General features: G+C 32.2%; 2 protein-coding genes across 4 annotated transcripts in view; one reads left to right on the top strand and one right to left on the bottom strand.

The window, feature by feature from the left end:
- Positions 1-11781, top strand: part of LOC134833634 (hemicentin-1) — a 57312-nt gene extending 45531 nt beyond the window's left edge. Inside the window, exons 13-15 of one of the 2 annotated variants that reach the window (XR_010162128.1) lie at positions 3191-3282; positions 10665-10805; positions 11355-11493. Coding sequence is in view for 1 of the 2 variants with exons in the window: in XM_063848025.1 (XP_063704095.1) it covers positions 3191-3282; positions 11355-11501 (239 nt within the window). In the remaining variant the exon portion in view is untranslated. Of the gene's footprint in view, positions 1-3190; positions 3283-10664; positions 10806-11354 lie in introns of both variants that reach the window. The other variant, XM_063848025.1, reaches the window with a different exon arrangement.
- A 175-nt stretch (positions 11782-11956) lies between these two features.
- Positions 11957-15249, bottom strand: LOC134828828 (N-terminal kinase-like protein). Of its 2 annotated transcripts, none has more exons than XM_063841824.1 (6): positions 14679-15249; positions 14397-14617; positions 14249-14339; positions 13955-14190; positions 12739-13897; positions 11957-12652 (listed from the first exon to the last, which is right to left on the bottom strand). In XM_063841824.1, exons 1-6 carry the CDS (start codon positions 15051-15053, stop codon positions 12254-12256), a joined length of 2481 nt encoding a protein of 826 aa, XP_063697894.1. In that variant the 5' UTR covers positions 15054-15249; the 3' UTR covers positions 11957-12253. The 2 variants fall into 2 exon arrangements, with proteins under 2 accessions (XP_063697894.1, XP_063697887.1); XM_063841817.1 differs by having other exon boundaries at positions 11957-12676.
- Between the last annotated feature and the right edge of the window lie 121 nt (positions 15250-15370).

Below are 15370 nucleotides of genomic sequence, written 5' to 3' on the forward strand. Positions count from 1 at the left end.
CAGCTGTATCCACATGACAGATTGCAAATATTTCCAGCAGGTTGTTGACGCACACATTAGATAATTCACGTTGGCTTGTTTTTATGGGACTAAAACAGTAATATATCGAATGCGTATACATATATCGTATTATCATCGATCGCCTCACATTATGTGTAAAAATATTAAATATCATAAATCAAGTAGGATCTATTAAGAGTCATGAATCAGATTGAAGGCATAGGAATGTGAAAATATAAGAATTCTGCGTAAATCATCCCATTTGTACATTATAAAGACTCGTAAAATATGTGTTTATTGAGATTATCAGGTCGGAGCTTTGCAATATTATTTTATTTATGTTTCATGATGGAAGACGATTAATAGGCAAAAATTAATTTTTCGAGTCATTGACTTGTTACTTTACATAGGCACTTGCAAAATTTTCTAATGTTTTGAAAACTCCTCTTAGAACCTTTTTGATTTTTTCCCCTGATGCTCATGATTGCTTTAACACATGTTCCCACAATCAATCATTCCGATTATCGTATTTGTAAACATGATAATAATCCAAAGCAGACCTGTTCCTCCGCATAAATAAAGTAAAACAAGAATCCAAATAAAAAAACATTCCTCGAGTTGTTTTTGTCCTCGCTCATCACATTTGATTTGATTTCACATAGCAAACAGATTTTACACATTTGTGAATTGTATTTTATTTTATTTGTTTTTATTGTTTGTCATCACTTTCACTTGTATTCACACACATACAACCCGTATTTGTTTAGCATCCTGTCAAACACTCAAACATCTAATGTTACATCATCACAACAGTCTCAACAATCACATCCATTTCTGGCAAAATCACCTTCATCCAGTGTCAATACTGCCGTAGTCTACGCAACGCAGGTAGAAAAGGGTACTTCAACTGCTACCATAACACCAACAGCATCCGCATTACAGAACTCCGTGTCACATGAGAATGAAACTCCAAAGAGTCCACCAAAGTGGCCATTAAGACCTGGTGTCATGGTTCATGTAAAAACTGATACCAAAGAAAATTTGCATGCAGCTAGAACACAAAGTCCCGTTAATAAGCTAAAACCAAATGCTGATACGAGCAACGAAAATAAGACCAAAACCTTAGAGGATGCAACAAAGGTACCCCAGGAATCGGTTCTCAACCAGAGTACAGTCTCGGCTCCGGAACTACCGCCGAAAAATCCATTTCGTGTATCTCGATGTGATAGCGACAGTTTGAACAACACGACACGAAGTTCAACCAGCGGTAAAACTGCCAATAACATCAACGGTAGCATTAACGATGAGTTAGTCAAGTTTTCCAATTCAAAATTGCTAGAACGTATACTTATCAAATTAAAGTTGCGACGTGCTGGGTCATGTGTTAAAGAATTGACGACAAAGACAAACGTGGCAGAAGATGAAACAGACGAAGAAACGGGAGACGGATCAACTTTCAAACGAAGAAATGATTATCGTTTTCGAATACAAAGCAAGGCATCGTGGCGCGGTACATGGGACACATGGGCATGGTTCGGCAGCAATAAGTCAACTAGGTCAAACAAAAACTTGGTTGATAACAATAATCATATAAATGGCATCGAATGTACAGAAAAAGGTAATAATACGGCTTTTCAATAAAAAAATATTTTTCTTAAAAAAATGTGACAAAGGAATATGAACCATTTGATCCAAAGTAGTTTAAAACGCAACTTTATCTTAAGTTATATTGCTTTTTGTAAAAAAAAACCCTTTTTGAACACAATTAAAGTGGACACTCATGCACATCATTATTCAATGTCATTGTTCATAAAACGCCTAGCTACCTGCTGACAAACTTTTTGTAAAAGGTATTATGTTGTTTTTTGACTCTTTTTTGCGTACCGGATGTCCGAAAATTCATAAAAAGAATACAAAAGTGACATTTTGCAAGTTTTTATTAAAAACGGCTTTTATCACAATCACAGGCTAGAGTTTTTGTTTTAAAAGAAAAAGTAAGTGACTAAAAATTATTTCTTTCTACTATGACGAAATTTTTTCTTTATTTGCATAATTATCCTTAGATTGCTCCCTAATTATAACAAAGAGTCTAAAATAAATTTTGTTTATTACAGAAAAACGGTTAAAACCGTTGTCAAGTAGGTCTCTTTATGCGTCTGAAATTTAACTTTTTGTGTTCGTTTATAAAAAGGCGCGATAAACTAATTAGACGTTTTACTTAGTATTCACTAAATTTCACCCAATTATTCATTAAAAGTACCTGCCTTTGTCATATTGTCCATTTTCTTACAGCATTATTATTCTGATCATTTCTTCTCTCATTATATGCAAACTTTTCAAAATTCATTTGCCAAAAAAGAAGTGACTTCTTTGGACAATGTTATTATTATTCATTCTGTTTTATTACAACACCATTGCATGCTTGGCCTTTGTGCTCGTCTTATTTTTATTTTTTGTTGCTTTATGTTTTATTAAGCGTTCTCTTGAATATATTTTGCATTTAGTTGTTACTTATAAAAGAACACCTGTCCCCATTCGCCCGATTACTGTAAAGGAACCAGAAGTGACAGTAAACAATAATAACGTTAGTAATGTGTCGACTGAATCAAGGAAGCGTAAAAAAGGTAAGAGGGAAACGTTAAACATTTGTATTTTATTTTTTCTTTGCCATAGATACAAATATCCCACACACATACACCTTAAAGTTATACACACAACGGTCGGTTTTTTTCATTATATTTCATTTTTATGTGCATGGCATGACCATTAATAAATAACATAGAATAATAGAAAATTTCTGTCTAAATACTAAATGCTTGACAATTTATAAGGAATTCCACAAAATCATAAAATGACTCATTTGTAAAATAAAATCCTCACTTCATTCAAGATAATCTTTGTGTGAGAAACTACAAAAAAAAATGAAATGCAACCGCCGGAAATGCGAAAAACATAAAGAAAACACGACATGAGACTTTACTTTACTATCCATAAATAAAATAAAAAAATTGATTGAAATTTTATCTTCTTGCTAGACAAGTCGACTCCTTAAGTAAAGTAAGGCCTAAAAATGTATATAAAGAAATATATATATAAATATATAGCAAGCTATAAATGTCTATAAATTTACAAAGCTTGTAAGATTGTTAAAATTCAACCAGTAAATGACCTTTTTTCAAATTTCTTGTAGACCACGACAAATTGTATGCACCGGGAGCATTGACGGATCCTGGCGAATATGAGAATCTACCATTTCATGGACTCCAGAGTGCACCTAATAAGGTAAGATTATGGACAAACTTTGATTATGACAGCATGCTGTTTCTAATTATTTATAGAGAATAAAAAATGCAATGCACATAAACTCGCTTTCCTCTAATATTTTATGTGAGAACACGTCGTTCACGTAGATTCCTTAAAATATGTCTGTGGAAATTTTCAGCTTTTCTTCTATCGCTATCTCGGTGTAACAGACAAGCATAAATTTTATTACGCTACTAGAATAAAGCATATTAAATACAAACCCAAATCCCGTTCGTATACGTAACACTTGACTTATTTACTTCATAATAAAATGAATTTATGCTTTTCTTGTTACAGTACATGTCTATGTGTATTTTTTTCTTCTTTTATTTTATACAATTTCTTGCTTAGTTATTCCAAAATAAATTTCTCTATCTCTCCGTAAGTTTACACACTTAATTTGGCTTTAACCTTTTGCACATGTTCGGATAAATATATATGTGTCAAGCAAACAGAAGGCAAAGACTCAAATAATTAATCCCAGTAGCATTTTATGATAAAGCAAACATTGTCGTCGTCTCTTTGCTCTTCGTGTTCTTTATGATTATTAGCGTCTACCTACCTCTCCCCCACGTATTTAAGTGAGCCAAGGTAGCTAGATACGCACAGATATGATTTTGCATAATTTATGTTTCACACACATTTTAGTACGAGGAAACTATATAATTGTAGATTGTTACCACTGTTGCAACAAGCGACCATATTTTTCTTCCTTGCCATATGTTACTTTTACAACTAAGGATACAGGCATATTAAGCAAGGTGTATTCAAGCCACTTTTATAATCTACCACATTATTTCAATTTGCTCAGCAACATATTGCACCTGTAGCATTTGTGTATGCCAAATCTTGCATAAAGAAAAATGCAATACGCAAATGATTTACTGTATGAATTGCCAAATTAGCTTAATTCCTCATCCGTTCGGTCAGGTACATTAAAGTAATTTGAGGAAAAAAATTTGCATAGTTTAGCGCATGGTAAACGATCTATTAGTAACAAGATTTTTGAGTAGCTTATTATGATGCACCTTATTACCTTCTTCAAAATTTTTTTTCACTTTTTTCACATTTTATCTAACTTTTATTATTAATCAGCAAAAAAAGAAGTTTTAAATTCTTCATTTATTTAATGTTTTGAGCAAAACTATTTGCTTGTTTTTAGCTAAAAATTCATGAAAAATCAGTTTAAAAAAACAATTTTTTTGAGGCTCCCTAATAAAAAATGTATGTATGGAGTAAATTAGACAAAAGGGAGACGATATTTCTACTAAAAATTCTTATAGGCACAACGATAAAGCCAAAAAGAACCTATCCTTTACTCAAGTTTATACAGATTCAACCACAAAAATAATGTTTGTTTTAAAAGTGTGTCAAAACGAGTAGGTACACACACTTTTGTATGTATGAATTCTCACTTGACTCTTTTAATACAATTACTGACTCCAAGAAAATTAATTCCTTCTTTTCAACTGAAAAGTTTAACAACTCACACAAGAATGTCTGAATTTCTAAATAGAAAGTTATGTACCTACATTTCCTTTCCACTTTTGTAAAATTAGCAAAATGCTGTGAAGTAGTCGTAAACGCGTTTCCCGAAAAATAACTTTATCGTACTACAGACATATCTGAAGATTTTTGAAACAACTTGAATGTAATCCTTTTATGTTTTACACTAAATCTCTTGATGTAATTTGCTTTATTAAGCGCTGTTCTTTTGGTGACAAGCAGATATCGTCAACAAAAACTATTGGAACTTATCACACTTTGCGTCTACTTTACTTTTATGAAAGCTCTGAAATAAATTGTTACATTCAAAGTGTGAACTATCAATTTCAACAATAATTTGTTTTTTGTTCCCTTCCTTTCGAATCAAGAATTTTTCAAGACGGAAGAATTTTTAACATGATTGAAAAAGCTATAAAGAGGCTTTAGTTCTTATTAAAAATATACGGTAGTACCTAATATGTTTCATCAGTTGGTTATTCGATCATATTGGAAAGAATCTTTACAAGTGCACCATTCACAAAGTTCACGTTACAGCTGTTGTACAAATATAGTCTTTCACAAAAGCGGAACAGAGTTTCCTTTTGTTTTCGTCGAGTTCATATACATAAATAATATATAATAATCATAAACTTGTGTCGGTGTCAGAAGACGGAATATGTGCTGAAATTTAATACAATTCCTCGAAGAAAATAATACTACTTAGATATACGAGAACAAAACGACAACACATTTTATTGAGTGACTGCTGAAGTTGTCTTTATTTTTTCTCAAAAAAAAACTTCGATTTGCCTAATGGAGTGTAAGTTAATGTCAATGCAGTGAAAATGTTCACTTTTCTTTATTGACAATTAATTTCTAATTGACGGTCATTAAATATAATAGCTTTTGCACGAACTTTTGTGACACTTTGATAAGAATATTCTTAAGGCGACTAAATTTAATTATTTGACTTTTTGCAGTATCAGGATTTTGATAAGACGGGGATGGAAACAATCTTTAATTTTTTCATGCTACGTATTTTCGAACGTTTTTTAGTCATTTTTGTTGTATACATTATTTATAAATTTTTTCAACCAAAATTTAAAAAAAACCATTAAAAATTTTTTTTAAAATTGAATTTAGATTACGTGATTTAATTATTTTATCCTGTTGATTTTATCTTGTTTTTGATAACGCATATCTTATTGCAGTTCATTTTTTAGGTTTTTCGAATAAAAAAAAGTACAGAAAAAAATATTTATCATTTTTACATTTTATTTTCCTTCTGAATGTTTTCGTTATAATCGGAGAGAAAGGTGAGAAAAAGTCACTTAATTAAATTTAGTCGCATTAGTCAAAAGTTTCAAAAGTAGTCACATGAAAGTATCCACAAAAAGAAATTTCAATTTAAATGATTTTTTTTTTGGTAAAGCTGTTCCAGAAACTCTTATAAAAAAAAATAACACGAACACTGACCCTCTATTATTGCTATCACTTGTTTTCAAATGTTCTCGTTTTTTGCACTACCTTTCATACCTTTGCATGATAATTATAATTTACTCATTTCTTTTTTAAGTATTGTTCTTTCAATTATAAAATAATGTTGTTGTTGCATGAACTGTGTTAAAAAATACTTGAAAGACACGCTTCTTTATTCACAAAATTCATTTTTAAAACGCACTTAGTAATTATGACTTTTTATTGAAATGTAACAATGATAAATTCATAAAGACAACATTTGTAGTATTAAACTTTTATTTTGTTATATGATTACAGTCAGCATGTTTAACGGCAACTAACAGCAATAGTACTAATGTTGTGCGTGTGGCACCTCGTCAAAAGTATCAAACAACTAACAAATCATCCATGTCATCAACGAGCGGTCATAACATTAATTCGAATGCTCAATTTCCAATACAATCATTTAATTATATAAATTATCAGTCGCAACCGATAACAAATACACTAACTTACGACAGCAAACAGCATCTTCAGAGCTCGGGCGCCAACACAAATTCTCGTACGAATCCTTTTTTAGTCAAAGGCGGTCTGAACAAGTGTTCAGACAAAAAATTTAATACCCTTACGAAATCGTTGGCGGCTCGACGCTCTCCGCAATTTTATTCGATGCGTAAATGCAAACGACATCATTCGTATAATGGGCCTAATTTAAATAGCAATGGAAGCACCACAATAAGTGCCAGCCAAAACAAATTAAACTCGAGTTTAATTGATTATGAACAACCGCTATACGAAAATTTGACTGATTCAATACAGATACATGAAGCCACATTGCCTAATAATAATGCCACAACAGACCCCAATTTAGCATTAATTCGATTTAATAATAACAGCAACTATCACGACTCGGATACAACATCAAGTGGCAACAACACGAACAGCAATATCAATAATAACAATAGCTCAAGCAGCAACAAAGATCAATTATCGTATATTAGTAGTAATAAAGAACGGATGAGCATTCATCGCAGTGACTCTGGAATTTCAAATAGCTCTTATGAGTATTTGCCGCAACCGGCACCGCGTGTCAATTCAAGCACCAGCAAATCCAAACGAAATGCTAGCACAGGATCTCATTCAAATGTTCCGGTTTACATGAACCTTCCCTATATTTCGTGTACCGCAAATTCATTACATTCCAATGGACCATTTCACGAAATTAATGCCAGTGAGGTTAGTTTTTCATATTTTTTTAAAAGCAACCCGATCTTTTCTGTAACATTTGTTTAGACACAACGCACAAAGGAACTTTACAAGATAAACCTCGCCAACAAAACAAAAAAATATTCAAATACGTCCGTCAGCACTCATAAGATTGTATGCTAATTTAAATAACATGAATTCTTACAAGCATTATTTTTATTTAAACTTCGGTACCCCACATTTTTAAAGTAGGCATTTATCATATATTTTCATCCAAGTAAAATGGTTATTTAGCTAAGCATGAACAAATCCTTGTTTAAAGATAAATGTTCCATAGAATGGATAAACGCCACGTTGTGTCGTTTGTCATATACTTCAAAATTAGATAGAGTCGAAAATAATAATTTAACTTTTATTGCTAATGGCGGTTTTTTATCATCATCATCCCCACTTTTTTATTATTATGTTGTAGCTGTGGATGTTCTCTCCCGCTGTTTAGAAAAAAAAATATATTCATATAAACATATACGCAGTGGCAAATAAAGTACGGAGCATTTGCATATTTTATTTAGTTGTGGTGTTGAAATAATAAAGTCAAAAATAATGAAATCAAATAAAAAAAGGAGACGTGTTGTTTTTGGTGAAAACAAGAGGAAATGTCCAACGTATGGCAATAGAGGTTATTACCTTGTAAAGTTCGTGTCTTGATGTCCTACAGGACATTGGATTAATATAAATTTTTGCTTTTGTGTAATTATTGCAGCTCCCTCACAATAATAATTTTTATACGCGTCCTTCGAATTTTTTGCCTAAAGAATTATTCCCGTCAAGTAGTGCAGTCCAGCGAAAAGAATCGTCAAAGTCCTTGAGACGTCCCATTAAATTGCCGCTCCGCAAGCACCATAGCTTTCATTTTCAACCGTCGCAAACGGTAGCTGGCTTGGTGAAAAAACGACAACAACAAAGCAATAAACTTCAACGGTACGGAAGCAAGGAAGAAACAAACATATCACCAGCATCGTCTGCAATTAATTTTGACAACAGCAATAATGACAAGTTTGAGGGAATCGGCGAAGGTCCGCTAATATTTAAACCGTACGATGAGAGTTCAGCCTTTAAACCCATTCAACCGATAAGTCAACATTTGAACAAGTCCATGCCAAATAATAGTGTGTTAGATAGCGGGTGTATATCATATACCAGTGACTCGTTTAATATTAGCTCTAATAACCAGCGGTACACAGAGAAAAATAACAGTATTAGCAGTGCGGATGATACGAAATCATCGTCGACCGGTAGTAATAGTAGTAACGATCGTGGAAAATTGCCCAGAATCTGTGGCACAAGCTTAAAGAAGCATATAATAGATCCAAATAGCTTGGATACAAACAAAGAAGACTCAACTCTCAAATCCAAACGGCTAGTGTACGCTGATCTTTTAGACACAAGCAAGACAAATGAATGTCTCAATGTAAATAATAAAGTTAACTGTATTCCAAAGCCTAGCAGAACACAATACGCTACAATACAATTTCCAGAAGTTAATATTTAGTCGTTTTAGTAAATTGATTCCTTTGATCAACTTGATAGTTTATTTTATAAACTATGATAACAAAAAGTTGTTATTATTAAAAACGGTTATTATTACCAAATGTTAGCTCTTTCTTTCATTCATGCTTGATAATTATGTTAAAGCACCGCTGACACAATTAAAAACTTTTTAAAACACAAAACTTTGTTCCTTTAACTTGCGCAAGTATACGGATGTTAGGTAGTACATTTTAGAAAACGATGATAAAAGGATAATATAAAATGAAACACATAAATTATTCAGGTCCCCATTACAGTCTGAAGTTTATTCACTGATTGGATTTCATAATGATGATAAAAAAAAGAGTACTACCAGACACCCAGTTGTATATTAAGTAGTAACAGACAAAACAATTTATAATTTAGTTAGCCATTAATAATTGATATTTGATCGTTTCTACCTCGTATTTTGAAAAAGTACATTGTAAAAGAAAAGATTATTTGTGTTACAAGCTTGCAATTAGATTTATTGATTAATAAAAACTAACTTGTGATGTCAGCATAATTAGCGAATTTATCAAATTGTACAAATTTCTCTTCGATTATTACAAATGAAACTAAAGACACGATGATGATGAATGAAAAAACTTAACTTTTAGAGTTTTACAAAGTATTTTCATGCAAAAATAATTAAACAAAAATAAATTAACATACTTCTTTAAGTTTTAGCTGAAATATAAGAACGTCCATTTTACATTCCCGATCCAAAAAAATATATAAATTTTCTTAAGTGTTTCATAAAATAAAATAGAAAAAAAGTAAATCACTTTAAATATTTGATAAGCTGAGAAAAAATATTCAACTTTAATTTCTCACCTTGTATTATACACATAAAAAAGTACACATTGTTAGCATATTAGCATAGTACTATGCCAAAAACAAACCAAACAGCACTGTATGAAAAAGTTAGTGTTTCGAAGCAGATGGAAACCAAAAAACGCAGAAACCAGTGATTTAGGACTAAATTAAATAAAGTTACTTTGTAAAATAGCATTTCTACTTGTGCAAAAAAGAACATAAATTTTGTGAATGTTACACTTAAAAAGAGGAAAAGTAAATTAAAACTGTGAATATAAATAATATCAATATCAAATACACACAAACATTCATAAATTAAATTCGATTACTTTTAAACGTATATTCAACATGATATATTTAAAACCGAACTGATAGGAATTAAACACTTTAAATCGATAATATTCAATAACAGACAAGTCTACAAGGAATTGCGATCAATTAAGTCGTTTCAATTTAAGAATCTCTCATCCCAGATGTGAAAAATAAACTCTTCAATTAATACTTTTTAGTGACAACCATTATTTAAAGATAAAGCAAACTATTCATAGAACTTTTTTAACAAAACTTAATATTGGGTTTGTTTTTTTTTTATTTTTGCATCTTTACTGACAAAAGCTATATCTACTTGCAATGCTTAGTTAAAATTAAATCTACAAAAGAAAATTAAATTAAACACCATTGACTTTGTCCATTATGTTTGTCTGTTGTGTGAATTTAGAAAATAAAAACAAATCTATAGGAAAAACGAATTCAACAATTCTTTGAATTCAAAAAATCTTCGGAATTGTCATTAACCACAACATCCTTGTTTTCCTATTTTCTAGACCGGAATTGTAAACGACGATTTTACGAAAGGCAGCGATACATACATATTTTAATTGTACAAAAATTCAAATCACCAAAAATGTTTTTCTAAGAAAATGTTATTTTCAAAATTTTTTTACAAAACAAAAAATAAAACTTTGGTATGTACTTTTTTGAACTTTTTTTTTGTAGATTTTATTTTAAATTAAGAGGCAAAATATTGGTTGTGAGTGAAGAAATTATAATTTTAAACTAATGAATTTATAACATGGTTAAAATTTCATTCATTGCTTTTCTATTTACATATCCTTTGGCTTTTTATCATATCAATCATGCATTTCTAGAAACTTTAACATTGAATTCTGTAGAAAAATAAGTTTTATCATCGTAATAATGATAAAAAAAAGTTAAACAAATAAATTTTAGATTTTAGTTATGTAATTATAGAAAAATATATAATTAATGAATTACATATTTATTAAATAATACCAATTACTAATCCAATTTTTAATAACTATTAACTGTTTTGTATTTCTTAAGAACAAAATTATAACTGTAATTTTAACAATTGTCCATGAAAAGGGACACTAATGACTTGAAAAATAATAAATACTAAAGAAAATATTTTACATTGTTTTAATTCGGTTTTTTTATTGAAATTACCTAATTACCATGAATTAGATAATACTTATAGAAAATTATATTTCCAGCCACTATCTGATTTAGCCGATGACCTTGTTTATGCCGATTTGAATGACACGGATGCTAATTATGGACCGATCAATTACAAAGCAGCTTCAATCTATGCACTTGTTAAGAAGACAAAGGCAGGTGATTTGAAGGAAACGTCAACATAGATGATGATAATGATGATGAAAATAATCAAAACTAGTCAGAAGAAATGAACGAAACGAATCCTGCCAAAGAAAAAAAAAAATAAACGAACAAATTGTCGAGAAAAGTTATATGAGGCGCTGTGATACTCATGCTTTGTGTAAAAATTGTCGATTTAAATTTATTACACATTTTCAATGCTCATGTTTCTCACATCGATTTTGTGCCTTTTTTGTTGTAATAAATAATTATTTATCTATATTGTATATCTAAAAAAATTTATGTTAAATTTAATCGATTTTAATTTTTAAATTTGTATTAACAGAAAAAATATCGTTACTTATCCTTTCTAAAAACTTTTCTTTTTATAATGTAAAAAATAAAATAAATGGTTGTCGAATTTCAATAGTTTTAATTCTAAAAGTTTATCAAAGGTAAGGAAACCATAAAATAAAAGTCAATTCTTAGTACAGTAATAAGGAAAAATTTATTTAAAATCATCATGAAGAGTGTTCAACGACACATTTCCTTCAATCATCATCATGTAATATTTTGTAATAATTGTAATAAGTCTGCTTAAACATTATATATTTTTATCAAGAAAATTTTATCTAATTTTTCGATAGTAAAGCTTTGCTTTTATCTCACATATACATATTAAAATAAAACTTTATAAAGACTTTTCCTTCTTTCCTTTTCTTTCAAGTCAATTAAATTCTTCTTGTTAATGATTTAATGGATTAAAAAAAAAATAATAATCGCAGATGAAACTAAATTAAAGCGGTCCCATTTTCTTAGCTCCTAGTTTTAATGGATTCGATCTAGAGGCACGTCTCTGTTCAAATTCTTGTTGTCGCTGTAGTTTTTTCTCCTCTCGTTTTCGCTTCGCTTCCTCTAATTTCGGATTCGTTTTTTGTTGCGTATCGTCTATCGGTTCGAATTCCCCGTCACCCCACGCGTCAAACTGGTTCCATGACGTATTGTTGGGCGAATTTGTGCTGTTTAAGGTTGGAGTGTCATTATGTTGCACATTCGAGTCATTATTCATGTAGTGTGAATTGTTGTGATGAACTTGATTATTGTTTGAATTACTAGTAGATATGCTAGTAGGTCTTATAGCCGGACTATTTGTTTGCGTTTTCTGCATTTCACGTTCTTCTTCTTCCTCCTCATTCTGCAAAGAGTTTGAGGAAACAGACTTTGAGACGATATTTTAGACTAAAATAAACGAACAAATTCAAAAGAGACTCTAATACTTACAGGTTCTTCTTCCAAACTACCCCAGTCTTCGTTATCCCATCCGTCTCTGACGTCGTTATTGATTAAATTGAGTTGGCTTATTTGTGATGAATTTCCTGCCATCGGACTACTTGGATCTTGCGATGTATCCATGTCGCCCCAATTTTCGTGATCCCAGTTTTCGGCACCGTAATCGCTAGCCGACGCAGATGTCTCATTACTTTCGTGTTCCAGCGATGTCATGCTGGTAACTGATGACGTAGTCGTGGAAATTGATGAACTTGAAGGCTGTTCCAAGGAAGCCGGTTTCGAAAGTGTCCGGCCCGACATTGGTGGCCTTGGTCGAGCAGTATCACTTTGACTTCGGTAAAATTTGGCCGTTACAGCTGTTACGGCCCATCCAGCCCACGTCGCGGCCGAATTCGTCAATGATGGTGTAGCCGTATTGACATCTACTTCCATACTCTCCCTCAAACTTGGATCCTCGGAAACCTTTTCGAGTTTTCCTACGAATCCCCTGATAGTTTTGAATGCCGGATCACGCACAGACTTTTCGGGATCTGCCGTTAAAGGACACAACGCTGGTAGTATTCGATTTGCCACTTCCACAAGCAAAAAATATTGCTGTGTAGCGGCCAATGCCAAGCAACCAGCCACTCGTGCCGGTGGAAAGGGGTCACGCATTGCACGAATAAATGCCGAAATTAAAACCCGTTGTCTGACCTGTGGATGCAAATGAGGCGCAATTTTACCCAAGCACACTGTTGTATTTGTCCTAATGCCGCCTTGATCATCGCGCGACTGTAGACGAGCAAAATGACGCAAAACTTCCACATTTAAATTGTTGTAGTTTAGTTTTGGTGCCAAATGTATGATTGATTTGATAGTTTGTTCCCGTATCGTTGGATTCGTATCCAGGAATCCATGTGCAATTTGCGGAAATATCTGATCATTAACGACATTGGGCTGCAAATGAGCAATAAATAGCTCCAGTTGTTGCAACAAGCGCGAACGCGTAACTCGATCACTCGATGCAAACAGCTTTACTACACATGGCACAATCTTTTTTTGGTATTCCTGTTCATCTAGCAAGCGTCCAAGCTTGAATAACGGTGCCAAGACTGCCGAACCAGCATCACCGTATTCATAAGCCGTTATTAATTGAGGAAGTATTTTGTTTCTATGAAAATTTTGTTATTTAAAAAGTTGTTAATCCAAAACATGTACATGTACTTACTTGCATACGTTATCTGGAAAGTTATCTAATTGGGCTGTAAGATTACTGAAGAATCTAGTTTTTTCTGCTTTGTCCTTAATTTGTATTTCCTCTAGGAACAAGAGTGAGTCTACTAAATCGTTTTTGAAAAATCCACCAGGTTTTCTACATCGCGTTATTATATCAGCGGGATTAGGTCTTGTCTGTGGTGATGCACTCACTAATTCCATGTATAATGTTGATAACGCTTTTGGAATCTATACATAAAAAATAGTTATGAACAATTTTATAAACTACACTATATAAAAATCTTACATTTTCTAAGTCTTTCAAATTTGAACGAACTCTTAATGGCCCATTAAATGCCTCCCACACAAGACAACCAAGTCCCCACATGTCAGTAGAACTAAAAACAATCTCAATTATATTTGTTCTAAGAAATATTAGATAAGAAAATACAAACCACTTTGTCATTTGCTTCAATCTGTTTGGCTCATTTTTTTCTGGTGGATCATAGATTTCTAGAGCTGGAATAATTTTGATTGGTGGAGGGGTCATGTCAGTAGGTGTTGCATATTCTAATCCACCAAGCTTCCAGTCGGATGAGTTATTCACAAAAATTGACCAAACTGATACGTTGTTGTGTTTGAGATTGCCATCATTATTTAAAAAAGACAGTGCCCTCTAAAAAGCAAATTAATATTAAGTACATTTTAAATTTTTGGTGATTTGCAAAAAAGGTTACCGTAATTTGAAATACTCCATAAGCCAAATAAAGATCCTTTTGCTGGCCCTCTCCCAATTTTCCAATGTGTAACGAGAGTGGTTCCACTTGTTCTGTGGCGATATACAAGACTTTATCTGTTTCCAAGCTATCTAGGTATTGTAAAATCGAAGGATGTCTCAGAGTTTTTAGGCGTTTTAGGAGTGCCCTTGCGATTTCCAGCTTCGTATCACTCCCAGCTTTGATGTCATAAACGAACACCGACACTTCTTCGTTCGAGCCTTTTCGTTTGGCCTTGTGCAATGAAAATATGGACTTGGACTCAAATCCATCGATAGGCTCTCCCAACTCGTAGGGGAAATCTTTGCTGGAATCTCTTGAAAAAAATGACCACATCACTGTTTTTTTTTCTTTCTCTCAATCTACGTAATGACTTGGCAAGTTAATCTTCAGGAGACATTTAGAACCTTTTGTTCCGAGTTATTTGCTGTATTATCGTCTCCTTACACTGAAAACCAGCTGCTCTGCTAAATCAGAAGGATTTTTTGACCGAAATTCTCGTCGTCCTGAAAATTTGTTGTTTTGTTCAGCGAGGCCGTTTCAACTTATCTCTTTGTCTCATTCTTAGCACTTTTCCCACTGCACAGTTGGAAATGTGTGTTAAACCCAGTGCATAGCCGGCACAAATCGATCATGTGGATTTCATCATGCAT

This window comes from Culicoides brevitarsis, chromosome 1 (genome assembly GCF_036172545.1).
Source record: "Culicoides brevitarsis isolate CSIRO-B50_1 chromosome 1, AGI_CSIRO_Cbre_v1, whole genome shotgun sequence".
In the NCBI taxonomy this organism is placed as follows: Eukaryota; Metazoa; Arthropoda; class Insecta; order Diptera; family Ceratopogonidae; genus Culicoides; species Culicoides brevitarsis.

Excerpts from the sequence above, each read along its gene's own strand:
- LOC134828828 (XM_063841817.1), bottom strand. The coding sequence starts at position 15,053 with ATGTGGTCATTTTTTTCAAGAGATTCCAGCAAAGATTTCCCCTACGAG. Across the intron at positions 14,340-14,396 it reads TTGAAGCAAATGACAAAGTG|TTCTACTGACATGTGGGGAC; the intron begins GTTTGTATTTTC and ends GATTGTTTTTAG. Across the intron at positions 12,677-12,738 it reads GTAGTTTGGAAGAAGAACCT|TCTGTTTCCTCAAACTCTTT; the intron begins GTAAGTATTAGA and ends ATCGTCTCAAAG.